The 16,595-nt window shown below is 42.0% G+C and overlaps 1 protein-coding gene across 1 annotated transcript in view; it reads right to left on the bottom strand.

The window, feature by feature from the left end:
* The window catches only part of LOC145406829 (multiple inositol polyphosphate phosphatase 1-like), a 162,858-nt gene that overhangs the window by 132,181 nt on the left and 14,082 nt on the right, over positions 1-16,595 (bottom strand). Inside the window, exon 2 of the mRNA XM_080277929.1 lies at positions 12,067-12,207. Within this exon, the coding sequence (XP_080134055.1) occupies positions 12,067-12,207 (141 nt within the window). The remainder of the gene's footprint in view (positions 1-12,066; positions 12,208-16,595) is intronic.

Raw genomic sequence — 16,595 nt, 5'->3', positions numbered from 1 at the left:
TTTCCACCTCCATGCTTGTGCTCTGGTACGACATCAGATGGCAGGCCGCTCGCTGCAGCAAGAATCTTCATGACAGTCAACTTTCCGCGTCCAGTTCATTCACAAATTGTATTGATAGGGACATTATCCTGCTGCAATGATATGGACCCTCTCATCCCTTGAGCAGTAATTTCCAGGCATGACAACTCGACTCTAGGAAGATAACAAACCAAACAGTAATGTATACGAAAAAAGAGGGAGGTGCAAGCTCGGGGAGACGGAAACATATACCATACTCCCACTCTCGCTTCTGGGCAAGCACTGACGTTTTGAGAGTTTCACCACCTCCTGCCAGCACCAGAGGAGTTCCCAGTTACTTCTTGCCCAATAAATTCACTTGGTAAAGGTGGAAACATAAAGCAAAGACAGACAACTCTCCCATAGCAGTTCTGGGCACAGGTCCTACATCAATTTGCAGTGGGTGTAATTTCCTCTTTCCAGGGCATCACCCTTCCCTTTGTACACATTTACAAGTACACTCTTCAGCTGGTACAACACTATCTATCTATCTATCTAACTAATGCCAGATGCCTTAATCCCTTATACGGGATGGCCACAAACAAATCGCCTCCACGTCACCCTGTTCCCCACCATTTCACTGCCCTGCTCCCAATTCACATCCTCCTCTCTCATATACCCCTCCATTCCATCCCTCCATCTCATCCTTGGCCTTCCCCTCCCTCTCTCCTCCTCCACCTCACTCACATACACTCTCATCATCAGTCTCTCACTCTCCATACTCTCCACATGGCCAAACCATCTCAATGTGCTTCTCCTAATGCTTCCTATCACATCCACATCCACACCACAATGCTCCTACACATCCTCATTTGTCAGTCTGTCTCTCCATGTGACTCCACATGCTCCTCTTAAATAACTCATTTCCACTGCTCTCACTCTTGACTTGTGTCCTTCCAACAACGTCCAAGCTTCACTTCCATACGTTAGAGTTGGTATCACAATACAGTACTGTCATGTAATAACTTTTTCACTTCCATGCTCACTTCCCTGTTTCTTATCACTGCCTTCAAGGATCCAGCAATCTTTCTTTCTTGTTATACCCTTTCAAGCACTTCACCCTCCAAACTTCCATCCTTACTCATCACACTACCCAAGTACTTAAACGTACTCATATTTTCCAATTCCTCATCGCCTAACCTCACTGTACATTCACTGACTTCACCTCTTTCAAAGACCATCACTTTAATCTTCCCTACATTCACCTTTAGATTCCATTTCTTACACACTCTCCCAAACTCATCCACCAAGCCTTGCAGCTCCCCTTCGTCCTCACTCAACAACACAGTATCATCTGCAAACAACAGTATAGGCAGTTTTCAAATACTACTCTCTCTCACTAGGGCCACTCCAACATCCACTGCCCTAACTTTTATCTCTTTTATTACCCCATCCATGTACAGTACAGATTGAACAACCATGGAGACATGACACATCCCTGTTTCAACCCAACCTTCAAAAATTAACTCAGTTCACCATCCACACGCACTGCAGCCTTAGCACCATCATACATACTCTTCACAGCATTCAACAACTTCCCATCTACTCCTTGTATTCTTAATACTTTCCACAATCCTTGTCTATCCACCTTGTCATATGCTTCATCCAAATCCATGAAGGCCACATACAACTTCTTTCCCTTCTCTAGAAACTTTTCCACTAAAGTTCTAAGAATGATTATCTGAACTACACAACCTCTTCCCTTCCTAAAGCCTCCCTGTTCTTCTCCAACTAATTCTTCTGTTATTTCCCTAACTCTGTCAATAAGTATCCTACCATACACTTTTCCTATTACACTAAGAAGACAAATGCCCCTATGATTACCACACACTTTTTTTTCCCCTTTTCCTTTGTACAAGGGAATAATTATACCTAACTTCCAATCCTCCGGGACTCTACCTTCCTCCCAGGCCAATCTGCACATTTTCCACATCCATTTTACTACTATCTCTCCCCCATGCTTTAGCATTTCACCACACACTCCATCCATTCGACGAATCAAATTTCAATGCATTTTGGAGTGGTCTGCCACCTCACTTTTCGATGCAAAGTCACGTATTTGGATGCTTTCAGGGCCAGACTCCAACCATAACGAGCAAAGATAATATTTTTGATGCAAACTAAAATGCTAGAAGTGAAGGAAAATTATAAAAAAAGTATGAGCCTAACCTAATATTGCATGTGATGTGCTCTCAGGGCCAGACTCCAACCAAAACAAGCAAAGATAATATTTTTTATACGAACCAAAATGCTAAAAGTGAAGGAAAATTATAAGAATAAGTATGAGCCTAACCTAATATCATATGTGACATATGTCAAGAAGAGAATGAAAATCAACATCATTTATTCATAGGTGAAGCATACGATGATATGGTTCCGAGACAATTCACCGTCAGATAATTCCCCTTCAAAACATGGACGATATCCCGTCAGGACTATTCGCACCCTGGACAATTCCCCGTCATTCTATAATTATACTTATTATTAATTAATCAATAATTTAATAACTCGAAGATATAACAAGAGAAATTAAAGGAAAACAATCAATAACAGATATATTAAAACAAAATGAATTACAAGTGGTAGCAAATACAGTAGGCAGATACTGAAACGAAGAAAAGTACAGTAATTACGAAAATAAGAAGCAACATAGAAATGAACAATAGAGACTGAGGAAAAAAAAAAAAAGCCATGTTGTTTAAGGACAAGAGCTCCTGGATGGGAGCAGGCACCAACAACAACAAGCCATGTGCAAGGTGATGTTCGGCGGCCATCTTGTGACTGTCCTGCCAGCGGCCAGCCCTCTACAGCCAAGTGCCGCACTTTCAGCCTGTACCTTCCACGTGTGGACATGCATTTCACTGCAATTTAGTTGTATGTATTTTCTTTGTATTTTCGTCACAACTTACCTATTTCAAGATGGCAAGCAAGAGTGGTTCTTTGGGTAACAGTGGTAATGGACAAGAGCAGCCTGGCTCCTCTAAATCTTCGCAGCCAAAGGAGAAATGGCAATACAGGAAAGGGCAGAAATACACAAGTATACATGTGCTGACAGTATAGCAATATAATGCAGAACTACAGATACTTAACCACAATTATAGTTCATAAGGTTTACAGGGGGTGTGGTAAAAAAATCACGATTTTATGTAGTTAGGTTCGGAGGCTCCGGACGCAAACTAATTTTTCCCATAAGAAGTTCAGTTTAAATTTTGATTATTTGAATTTCGCGGTGATTTTTAGGTACCCATGCCCATCCAAATTCAAGAATCCACTGAACTTAACACTTCTGCCTCCTTGGTATCACTTGCTGTTTTTATCTTGTCCATGTCTTTCTACACTTCCTGGAAGCTTGACTTTACCCTTGTTCTTGACTGAACATATTTCCAAAATAAATTAGGGTTTGATTTTGCATTTTTGTTAATGAGTTATTCATTTTTATAGCTCTTCTTGTTTCTCTTCACTTAATTGTTCACTCTTCTATGCTCAATTTTTCTACTTCCAACAAATTTCTACCATTAAGTTCTTCTCCACATTTTGTGTTCCTCATATTCTTAAGTTTAACCCATTGTGTTTGCAGTCTCTGCTTCTTCTTGATCTTGGTCCAAAGTCTTTTGCTCATTGGCAATCCATTATACATCCTCTTTCTTTCTTTTTTGGTTCTGCAAATGATCCTCTTTCATACATACAGTATTTATCCACTGCTCTTTGCATCCTGTCTTTAAATGCATTCCACTTGGCTTCCATATCATTACCTTGTGACAGGATTTCAGTTCAATCAATGTTCAGATCCTTCCTCGTTTGAGCGTAGTCAGCCTTATCATGCATGTACAGTATATATGTTTCTTTCCTGTTTCTTCCTGCTCCTCAAAGTCACACTGAATGCATATACATGAGTGGTCACTTTTTTCCAGTAGTGAGTCAAACCAATATTGTTCAATAAGTGTGTCATCACTACTGAACACCAAATCAAGGGTATTGCCAGCACAGGTTCCTCTGAATTGTGTAATGACAGTAATGTGTTGTGTAAGGTATCCATCCCTTACCTTTTCAATGAACAAGTTGTGTAAATCATTTAATCCTGCATATGTGGTATAGTTTGTCCAGCTGCTTTTGGGGAGACTGAAATCTCCAATTATAACCTTGTATTTTAGGTCCTTCTCACTTATGTCTTGCATCAGCAACAGCAGATCCTCATCGTTCAAGTCAACACTGTTAAAGCTCCTTTAAACTGAAGCCAAAAGGAAACTCAATTTATTGCAGAATATCTTCACTAATAAACTTTTATTTCAACTCTATAACATTACAGCATACCTTATTCCCTTTTCAATATACATTAGTAAACATCTTCCTTCACTGCTATTTACATTTTAATCAAACATTTCATATCCCTCCAACATGTACTCCTCTAAACCTCTTTTGTATCTACAATTTTCTGGTTTAACTTCCTGTACTGCAATAACTTTGGGCACATTAACATAGCCTTAAGTCTGCACTTCAACTCATTTTCAAGAATACTCCCTCAGTATCCCTGCTTGTCGTAAAAGGTGACTAAAAGGGTTGGCGGAGGGTCAGTGCCCCTCCCCGGAAAACAATTTACTAAAAAGACAAACAATAAGCAGGGGAGTGAAAGATAAAAATGGTACATTACTAATGGAGAAGGGAGAAAAAGTGAACAGATGGAGAGAACACTTTAAGGAATTGTTGAACGTAGCGGATGGAAGTAATGCGAGTATAAGTGGCTGGAGAATGGCTGGGAGAAAGAGGGAGGTGAGAAGACAGGAAGAAATCAGTAGGATAGAAGTTGTGGAAGCAATGAAGAAAGTTAAATCGGGGAAAGCCCCAGGAATTGATGGAGTGTGTGGTGAAATGCTGAATCATGGGGGAGAGATAGTAGTAGAATGGATGTGGAAGATGTGCAGATTGGCCTGGGAGGAAGGTAGAGTCCCGGAGGATTGGAAGTCAGGTATAATAATTCCCTTGTACAAAGGAAAAGGGGAAAAAGAAGTGTGTGGTAATCATAGAGGCATTTGTCTTCTTAGTATAATAGGAAAAGTGTATGGTAAGATGCTTATAGACAGAGTTAGAGAAAGAACAGAGAAATTAGTTGGAGTAGAACAGGGAGGCTTTAGGTAGGGAAGAGGTTGTGTAGATCAGATATTCATTCTTAGATCTTTAGTGGAAAAGTTTCTAGAGAAGGGAAAGAAGTTGTATGCGGCTTTCATAGATTTGGAGAAAGCATATGACAGGGTGGATAGACAAGGATTGTGGAAAGTGTTAAGAATATATGGAGTAGATGGGAAGTTGTTGAATGCTGTGAAGAGTATGTATGATGGTGCGAAGGCTGCAGTGCGTGTGGATGGTGAACTAAGTGAATTTTTCTCTTTGAAAGTTGGTTTGAAACAGGGATGTGTCATGTCTCCATGGTTGTTCAATCTGTACATGGATGGAGTAATAAAATAGGTACAAGGTAGGGTAGTGGATGTTGGAGTGGCCCTGGTGAGAGAGGATAGTGTTTGGAAACTCCCTGTACTGTTGTTTGCAGATGATACTGTGTTGTTGAGTGTAGACAAAGGGGAGCTGCAAGGCTTGGTGGATGAGTTTGAGAGAGTGTGTAAGAAACAGAATCTAAAGGTGAATGTAGGGAAGAGTAAAGTGATGGTCTTTGAGAGAGGTGAAGTTAGTGAATGTACAGCGAGGTTGGATGGTGAGGAATTGGAAAATGTGAGTACGTTTAAGTACTTGGGTAGTGTGATGAGTAAGGATGGAGGTTTGGAGGGTGAAGTGCTTGAAAGGGTACAGCAGGGAAGAAAGGTTGCTGGTTCTTTGAAAGCAGTGATAAGAAACAGGGAAGTGAGCATGGAAGTGAAAAAGTTACTACATGACAGTATTGTGATACCAACTCTAACGTACGGAAGTGAAGCTTGGACATTGTTGGAAGAACACAAGTCAAGAGTGAGAGCAGTGGAAATGAGTTATTTAAGAGGAGCCTGTGGAGTCACGTGGAGAGACAGGCTGACGAATGAGGATATAAAGGAGCGTTGTGGTGTGGATGTGGATGTGATAGGAAGCGTTATGAGGAACATACTGAGGTGGTTTGGCCATGTGGAGAGGATGGAGGGTGAAAGACTGACGAAGAGAGTGTATGTGAGTGAGGTGGAGGGGGGAAGAGGGAGGGGAAGGCCGAGGATGAGATGGAGGGATGGGGTGGAGAGGTACATGAGAGAGGGGGATGTGAGTTGGGAGCAGGGCAGTGAAATGGCGAGGGACAGGGCGACTTGGAGGCGATTTGTTTGTGGCCACCCCAAACGGGATTGAGGCGTCTGGCAATAAATAGATAGATAGACAAACAATAAGCCTCGGACAAGAACTGACCAAAAGATGACGACCAAGGACCGGACAAAGGACATGGTAACTGGAACATGGAATGTAAGAGGAGTGAATGATGAGGTGCAAGAGAGAGAGATTGTTCAAGTGCTTGAGGGTGCGAAAGTTGATGTATGCGGAATAACTGAAACCAAATGGAGAGGTGAGAATGTGAGAGAATGGGAGTATGGATGGGGTATACGTGCAGGAGTAGGTGAGAATGAGAGGGCTAAAGAAGGAGTATGTATAGTTGAGAGTAAAAGATGGAAGAAGAGCATAAAAGAGTTTGGATCAGTTGGGTCAAGGATTGTGTGGGTAAGATTGAAAGTTGGAATACAAATGTGGGCAATTGTGTGTGTGTATGCTCCAATGCAAGATCGTACAAGCAGAGTGAGACAAGAGTTCTGGACAAATGTGGAAGTGTGCATGGAAAAGTTTGGAAGGAATGAGAGAGTGTTTTTGATCGGTGATATGAATGGTAAAGTAGGGAATGTGAAGGTGGATGGAATAGTTGGTGTGTGGGGTGTGCCTGCTGGAATAGATGAGAATGGGAGTGCGTTAGTGGACATCTGTGCTGGGAGGGGGTTGGTGATAGCCAATACCCTCTTCAGGCACAAAATGATCCACAGGTATACATGGCAAGTGATGAGAAGGGTAGGTGGTGAACTGAATGAAAGGAAGGCAGACTGATTATGTGTGTGTGGATGAAAGGATGCGAAAACGTGTGATGGATGCAAGAGTTTATACAGGTTGGGGGAGTAGACTTTCTGACCACTACTTGGTGGTGGCCAGAATCAAGTTCCAATTAGGATAGAGAAATAGAAGAAGGGAAGGATGGGAAGAAGGAGTATTTGTAAGGAGAGTGGAAAGGTTACAAGAGGATGAGAAAAAAGCAGAGCATAAGAGAGAAGTGGAGGAACGATTGGGCAATTATGAATTGGAGCAGATGGGGGAAGGGGAAGGTGTGTGCAGGATATTTACAGAAGAAATATGTGCAACATGTGATGTGGTGTGTGGGATGAAGAGAAGACGGAGGGGTGTGCAAGGAACAGCGTGGTGGAATGAAGAGGTGAGACAGGCTGTGGCACAAAAGAAAGCATATAATGAATGGACGAGAAATAGGGGCGTGGAAGAAATTGAGAGGTGGAAGAAAGAGTTATATGTAGAAAGAAAGAGAGAGGTGAAAAGATTAGTAAGAGAGAGTAAGAAGAGAGCGGATGAGGAATTTGGAAGGAACTTGAATGTAAAGTGGAGGGACTGTAAGAAAATGTTCTGGAAAGAGGTGAAAAGAGTAAGACAGGGTGGAAGTGAAGTTGGCAGGGAAGTGAAAGATAAAAATGGTAGATTACTAGTGGAGAAGGGAGAAAAAGTGAGCAGATGGAGAGAACTATCTATCTATCTATCTATGAACATAGAGGATGGAAGTAATGCGAGTATAAGTGGCTTGGGAATGGCTGGGAGAAGGAGGGAGGTGAGAAGACAGGAAGAAATCAGTAGGATAGAAGTTGTGGAAGCAATGAAGAAAGTTATTTGGGGAAAGCCCCAGGAATTGATGGAGTGTGTGGTGAAATGCTGAAGTATGGGGGAGAGATAGTAGTAGAATGGATGTGGAAAATGTGCAGTTTGGCCTGAGAGGAAGGTAGAGTCCCGGAGGATTGGAAGTTAGGTATAATTATTCCCTTGTACAAAGGAAAAGGGGAAAAAGAAGTGTGTGGCAATCATAGGGGCATCTGTCTTCTTAGTATAATAGGAAGAGTGTATGGTAGGATACTTATTGACAGAGTTAGGGGAATAACAAAGGAATTAGTTGGAGAAGAACAGGGAGGCTTTAGGAAGGGAAGAGATTGTGTGAATCAGATATTCATTCTTAGATCTTTAGTGGAAAAGTTTCTAGAGAAGGGAAAGAAGTTGTATGCGGCTTTCATGGATTTGGAGAAAGCATATGACAGGGTCCTTAGACAAGGATTGTGGAAAGTATTGAGATAATATGGAGTAGATGGGAAGTTGTTGAATGCTGTGAAGAGTATGTATGATGGTGCTAAGGCTGGAGTGCATGTGGATGGTGAACTGAGTGAATTTTTCTCTTTGAAAGTTGGTTTGAAACAGGGATGTGTCATGTCTCCATGGTTGTTCAATCTGTACATGGATGGAGTAATAAAAGAGGTACAAGGCAGAGTAGTGGATGTTGGAGTGGCCCTGGTGAAAGAGGATAGTGTTTGGAAACTCCCTGTACTGTTCTTTGCAGATGATACTGTGTTGTTGAGTGAAGACGAAGGAGAGCTGCAAGGCTTGGTGGATGAGTCTGGGAGAGTGTGTAAGAAACGGAATCTAAAGGTGAATGTAGGGAAGAGTAAAGTGATGATCTTTGAGAGAGGTGAAGTCAGTGAATGTACAGCGAGGTTGGATGGTGAGGAATTGGAAAATGTGAGTACGTTTAAGTACTTGGGTAGTGTGATGAGTAAGGATGGAGGTTTGGAGGGTGAAGTGCTTGAAAGGGTACAGCAGGGAAGAAAGGTTGCTGGTTCCTTGAAAGCAGTGATAAGAAGCAGGAAAGTGAAAAAGTTACTACATGACAGTATTGTGATACCAACTCTAATGTATGGAAGTGAAGCTTGGACGCTGCTGGAAGGACACAAGTCAAGAGTGAGAGCAGTGGAAATGAGTTATTTAAGAGGAGCATGTGGAGTCACATGGAGAGACAGGCTGACAAATGAGGATATAAAGGAGCATTGTGGTGTGGATGTGGATGTGATAGGAAGGTTTAGGAGGAAAACACTGAGGTGGTTTGGCCATGTGGAGAGGATGGAGGGTGAAAGACTGACGAAGAGAGTGTATATGAGTGAGGTGGAGGGGGGAAGAGGGAGGGGAAAGCCAAGGATGAGATGGAGGGATAGGGTGGAGAGGTATATGAGAGAGGGGGGTGTGAGTTGGGAGCGGGGCAGTGAAATGGTGGGGGATAGGGCGACGTGGAGGCGATTTGTTTGTGGCCACCCCGAACGGGATTGAGGCATCTGGCAATAGATAGATATAGACTGTGTCATCTACCGCTTCTCCCTGACCTTTATCACCCTGCATCTCCCAGGTGGTCCTCTTACACAATGTTTTCCTTTCTCTGAATCGGTCAGTTTTTTTTGTCTCAGTCTACAAGGCTTTCTCTTGCTCTCTTCCTTTCTTGGTCATGCCATGTGCTACTGTTATCCCCGTATATTCAGGATTATCACTTAGTTTCCTTATGTTCCAGAACAAGACAGATTTCATGTTTCTTTTGGCAAATACTATAAGTAAGGGCCTCTTGCAAACTTCATCACAAGTCTTTCCCTGCCTAATAACCATAATTATGTTCCAAGTGAGTCCTTCACTTCACAAGTCTTGAGTAGATTTGTCACTGCTTCTCTATCACTCTTGATTCTTGTTTTGACATCACTACAGTAGATTCACATTCCAGAAAACCATTGTTCACCCTTGATTTCCTTTCACTAATCTGCTCATAAAAATTTGTCATGGATTTACTAACCAATCTTGCTGCTGATTCATTAGTATCTTCCCTGTTCCCTTCATTTTGCCGTTTCTGCTCGTACTGCTTTAGCTTTCAGAATTTCTAATCTATTTCCATGGAGTTCTCCACTTTGCTTTCTGTTTTAGTTTCTCTAGCTTCTACTGTACCAAGTCTCTTCTCCATGTCCTTTACAGTCTCCCATTCTTGTGATGCACTCTCTCTCACTTCCTGAATTCATCTTGAAATTAAGACTGTAGAGCTAGGATCTCACACTGTGTTTTCTCAAGTCTCTTCGCACATTTGTACACTATGTCACAGCCACTCCTGCAATACTCACAGGTCCAGGACAACTGCTCTCCTGCTTCTTCATTCACCAAGAAATCATATACTGATTCTGGGACATTTCCACATTTTATATGGAACCAGTATTCACTAAGTTCACAGCATATAGTTTTATCCTGTTCCGAAACTATTACTGTATTTCACACTTGCTACAGTTATCTTTGACGTTTTGTCATGCTATGTTGTCTCCGGTCACGAAGGTCGTGATTTTGTTTACATTAGACTTGCGTGTAGTAGTTTCCACCTTTTCCCTACCTTTTTTTGTCCACCATTCTCTTTTGCTAAATGTTCTTGTCTCACTGCAATTCACCTTATGGATCCACCAGACACTAATAATCCTGCTTTTACAGAATAAATTTGAAAGAAAGTAAAAATATCATTTTAAAAATATGACTGAGAGTGCTAGCTAGACACATCCACCTCCTGCCATACTGTCTGTACTTATTAAATATGGGTCGTGCTCAAACAGTGTAGCGCATTCTGCAATAAGAATCATGTCTAAACAGTGTGAAGCATTCTATAATTTGAATCAAGTTCAAACAGTATGAAGATTTTGGAATACGAATCATGCTCAAATACCATGAGGCATTTTGTAATATGACTCAAGATTAACCAGTATGAAGCATTTTGTAAAATGAATCAAGCTAAAAAGCATGAAGAATTCTGCAATATGTATCATGTCCAAAGAGTGTAAAATATTTCTTAACCCCTAAAGCGCGGCCAATGGACAGCCAACCCCCCCCCCCCCCGGGTGGCAGGGTTGTATCGCGGTCTGAGTACCTGTAGGAAAATATTAGCCAAAAATCAGAGATTAACCCTACAACATTATACTTGGTATGGCAGATAGTACTTACATTCAGCTTTCTCCAGAGACAGATGTTGAGCCTTCGTGGACTACCCAAGGACTTGTGGAGACTTGCAAAGTTGGGTAACAAAATCTTCACTTTCACACCTCCAGCAACCCAGTTTCCCCTCTACCACAGCCTCATTCTGTCACAGTAAACTTTATACTACAACGTACAGGTAGTTTGGAATCTGTATTTGTACAATAAGCACTGAAAATAAGGTTAAAATCAACGAAGCGTACGGCCGACATGCAGCGTGGCGGCGGTCTTCCCGTCACTCAACAAACATTTCCATTTTCACAGCTAAAAACACGTATACTAAATTATTTTCAATCATATTACTTCCCAAAAGATAACCGCGGCGCGCTTTTTATTCTGCCTTACGCCTGTCACTTTATTCTCATTCCAGTCGGCCGCTCGCACTGACTCAGAAGAGCTAGAACTCGCCATAATGTCACTTTGAAAGCCTGCGGTAAACTGATGCTAAACAGGGGCAAACCGAGCGAAATAAAGCTAGTGTGACAACTGGGGAAACAAGCGTTTCCTATTAGCATAAACTGCTTGTGAGAGGAGAGCGCAGATTTACAGTTCTGAGCAGTCAGAGCGCTGCCATATATCACAGCCAGGCTGGCCGGGCCGTGGGGGGGGGGGGGAAACGCGATACTTGGCAACAACAGAGGTCAGTAGGTAAAAGGTAAAGTATGCTAATTGTAGCTAAAGGGTGGTGGTACTGATAGACAATACCAGCTGGAACATCCTTGCCCGAGTTTATTCAAAATTAACTCGAATTGCAAACGCGATGATCCGCCGTTATGTCCTTTTTGGCGAGTGTCACAAACGCGACGACCCACGCTTTAGGGGTTAATATGACTCATGATCACAGTGTGAAGCATTCTGTGATGTAGCCACCAGCTGTGCGTGAAGGTGAGGACAGTGAAGCAAGTGAAGCATCAACACCATTACCTCTGCCCTGCTGGTGGTTGGCAACAATCTTTTGACTAAGGCCTGGAAGTACTGCTGTCATCCTGCCCATGTCATTCTGGGTAGGATAGCGGGTCCCATGTCGGTTTAGCAACCACACCTGGCTTGCTGTACATCCCACTACTGTAAGAGAAAGGTGAAATTCTGTAAGTCCCTGTTTTCAATTCTTTTTCTGATGTACTTTTTAGCTATTAAATCTGCAGAAAAAAAATGCTAATTAAAGTTCCATTGCTACCTATAATGCTTGGCCAGTTTGTCCCAAATCATAGTAACAACTGTACTGAAAAAGATCTGGTATTTTGAAACACATACCTGACTTATATACGGAGATGAATACATATGGAACTGAGTATACTGCAATGTACACTGAGAATGATACAGTACTGGTACAGTATTTCATTTTGGCAATTCTTCAAGTTCCATTAGAGTATGCATATTATATCATTCAAGCTGTTATACCATATTTTAAAATGTATTTTAACATCAATGGATCATTCAACTTAAACAAGGCTAAAACTTTAACCCCTAAAACTCGTATGACAGCCACAGCCATCATAAAACAAGCCTTTGAGGTGATTTGAATGATGGACATAGATGCTTTGCATTTCCTACCAGCATTTGAAGTCCTGCCCATTTTCTATGGTGCAAAGTGTGTAACAGGCATATTGGAGGCAGGTGAGGAGCAAGCTACACTGACAGTCTTCCACAAGAATCATGAGGGGTAGGAGCAATGATTTATTCCACATAGCCCAATTCGCTTGCCACAATGAGCAGACACTTGGACCCTGCCACTACCACCACCGTCTTGTTTCCCACATATGCAGGGAAGGGGCTGAGTGATAGTCTGACTGGGAGAATTTTAGAGATGAGAGTATCGTTATCATAGGGAGGGACATCTAAGAAGAGGAATTACAACATAGACTATACAGAGACGTGCCCTGGCCACATCTTACGGTCCCCTAGCCTCCTTTCCATTGCCTCTGCAATACCTACATGCACCACCATCTCACCACCATCCACACTGCCCCAGCCTGACACTTTGTAGGTGCGTGGGAAAGTGTTACATATATGTCATTAATTTGTACACACACACACAAAAAGTGGTACTATATAGAGAAATAAGGAAAATTTCATTGTAGAGAATAAGTGTTGTGGTAGGTGGTGGTGACCATCAATCATTCACCTGATACAGCACTGCCTACTTCTTCTTTCGCCTTTATCATTCTTTTTCTGTATCTGCCCTCCTCTCTTCCTATTTCTGTCATCTTTCCTGTCACTTTCTGTTACCATACTCTTTCCTTTTCATGCGGTTTTACATTGAGTGACAGGCCAAATGGTTTCCTGTAAGCTAGGAAACCATTTATAACACTAGGTGGTAACCATATAACCAATCCATACATGTTCCCTACATGTAAACAAATGGGTTGGAAAAGGGTTAGTGCCCTGTCCCAGAAAACAACTAACTCAAAGTCAAATGGCCACCCCGTATAGTCATATTTGGTAAGATATGTTGTGAAGTAGAATTATCACACATCCGTTGCTGTCACATCAGATGTGTATATGGACACAGCCCACCAATTTCCTCCTCTCTGACCGCCATTACTCCACCCTTCACCCACCACTCAACTGTTTAGTAGATACCTGTAATAAAATAGAAATTGCAGGAATTACAAGCACAGGAATTTTGTCCAAGAAAACAAACCTTCATTTCTATCAACTAGATTTTATCTTTTCTGCCAGTGAAAATACATTCAAAGAAGAATTTATACATTAATGCATGATAAACTCTAGACGATAGAAATGAAAGTCTGTTTGGTTGGACAACATTGCTGAGCAGGCAATTCTTACGTGTTTATTATCTGCAACAGTTGAGTGGGGAGTGAGGGGATGGAGTGACGGTGGTCAGGTGAGGAAGAAATGAGTGAGCCGCAGCTGTATACTCGTACAAGGCTGATGTGTGAGCATGAGAAGCGTGATAACTCTGCTGTATACAACATTTCTTCCCAAATCATCAGTTCACTAATAAATACACAAAATTTATTTCTTGAGTTTATTTTCCATTTTTTATGAACCAAGTAACGAACAATATTTAACAATATCTTACTGAATGCATAATGCACCAAGGCAAGACACTACAATCACATGTTTATGTCTATGGGGTGTGTTCAAGAGGAGGTAATGTTTCAAGTGGAATCTGGTAATGTGGCCATGGATATGTGTGGTGAGTGCTGTACATATTGCAATGTTATACTGTAGCCTATATATATATATATATATATATATATATATACAGGATGTAACGCGACGTATGACAAAAACTTACACCAATGATCTATCATGCAATTTTGAGTATATTTTGTTCTATAACATATACTCCCTGTGACCCCAGTTCAGTACCCAGCATTCGGCTGTTTAAGTGTAGAAGTTTAGCGGCTGCATAGGTGCCATTCGGTGAGAGCCTCGCACGGTGACAGGAGACGAGTTTTATTAGCTTATACTGTACTGTACGTAAAAATCCCATACCCTATCAGTACAACTGAGTTTTAAGAAGAAACTTTACGAAGTCTATTGATTCTTTAACATCGTCATGCATTCCTGCAGTTGTTTTGCACAAATCGACTGTACATCAAGGATTAAATTCATATTTTATGGCTTGCGAGAGAGTAGGGAGGGAGGAGAGGGGCTGGTGTTTTGTTGCCAGTTATGTAATGTTTAGTTCATAGGATGTTGCTACAAGCATTATTGTAACACCCACAGCTCATTCAATGGAAAAATATTAATGTAATGAGTGACTAGCATTCCTTTAAGTCAGAGGTAATATTGTTATTCATTACAATTTTTCTTCTGCAAGTACACGTGGCACCATTGCTTTCATCTGATGACGTGAGAACAGTGACACAGGATTGCCAATGTAACGACTATGCAGCTAGACCTATTTTTTGCTTCTACCTAGCGGCACTATTTAACATCTGGCAACATGATATCTAGCTACATTCAGGATATTTTTGCCATTTTTAGGTGATATTCTAGAGATTCAAATATATTTACTAGTGATGTTTTGCAGTGTTTACTATCCAGCGACATTCTGGCAAGTTTTCAGGACTAAACTAGCGAGATCGATTATAAGGACTTGACAACCCTGCTTCCACTGTCATTTGAACGGGAAAATTTGCAGGCGAGGACACGCTTTAGAGACTGTTCTCCGTGTTCAGCTGTTCACTGGGTTCAGCTTCACTTGTTCATGAAACAGCATGCCACGTACGTACAGCAATGAAGAATATGCAGATATCGTCTATTTTTACAGATTCTGCGATGGTAATGCCAGTGCTGCAGAGATGAAAACAGGTGGAGACACCCAATCGCGCCATGTTTGCAGCGGAAAAGTTTTTATAAATAATAATCTTCCAAAGTGAGGCTAATCTCCCTTTACAATAACATTTTTCCATTGAATGAGCTGTGGGTGTTATGATAATGTTCGTAGCAATATCCTACAAACTAAACATTACATATCTGGCAACAACACACCAGCCCCGCTCCTTCCTCCCTACTCTCTAGCAGGCCATAAAATATGAATTTAATAATTAACTTACAGTCTATCTATCTATTGCCAGACGCCTCAATCCCGTTTGGGGTGGCCACAAACAAATCGCCTCCAAGTCGCCCTGTCCCCCGCCATTTCACTACCCTGCTCCCAACTCACACTCCCCTCTCTCATATACCTCTCCACCCCATCCCTCCATCTCATCCTCGGCCTCCCCCTCCCTCTTCCCCCCTCCACCTCACTCACATACACTCTCTTCGTCAGTCTTTCACCCTCCATCCTCTCCACATGGCCAAACCACCTCAGTGTGTTCCTCATAACGCTTCCAATCACATCCACATCAACACCACAACGTTCCTTTATATCCTCATTCGTCAGCCTATCTCTCCATGTGACTCCACAGGCTCCTCTTAAATAACTCATTTCCACTGCTCTCACTCTTGACTTGTGTCCTTCCAACAATGTCCAAGCTTCACTTCCGTACGTTAGAGTTGGTATCACAATACTGTCATGTAGTAACTTTTTCACTTCCATGCTCACTTCCCTGTTTCTTGTCACTGCTTTCAAAGAACCAGCAACCTTTCTTCCCTGCTGTACCCTTTCAAGCACTTCACCCTCCAAACCTCCATCCTTACTCATCACACTACCCAAGTACTTAAACGTACTCACATTTTCCAATTCCTCACCATCCAACCTCGCTGTACATTCACTGACTTCACCTCTCTCAAAGACCATCACTTTACTCTTCCCTACATTCACCTTCAGATTCCGTTTCTTACACACTCTCCCAAACTCATCCACCAAGCCTTGCAGCTCCCCTTCGTCTTCACTCAACAACATAGTATCATCTGCAAACAACAGTACAGGGAGTTTCCAAACACTATCCTCTCTCACCAGGGCCACTCCAACATCCACTACCCTACCTTGTACCTATTTTATTACCCCATCCATGTACAGATTGAACAACCAT

Source organism: Coenobita brevimanus, chromosome 71 (genome assembly GCF_032717465.1).
Source record: "Coenobita brevimanus isolate Jiangsu-jjx chromosome 71, ASM3271746v2, whole genome shotgun sequence".
Taxonomy (NCBI): Eukaryota; Metazoa; Arthropoda; class Malacostraca; order Decapoda; family Coenobitidae; genus Coenobita; species Coenobita brevimanus.
Note: the sequence above shows the minus strand (reverse complement) of the source record. Positions and strands in the feature narration are given on the sequence as shown.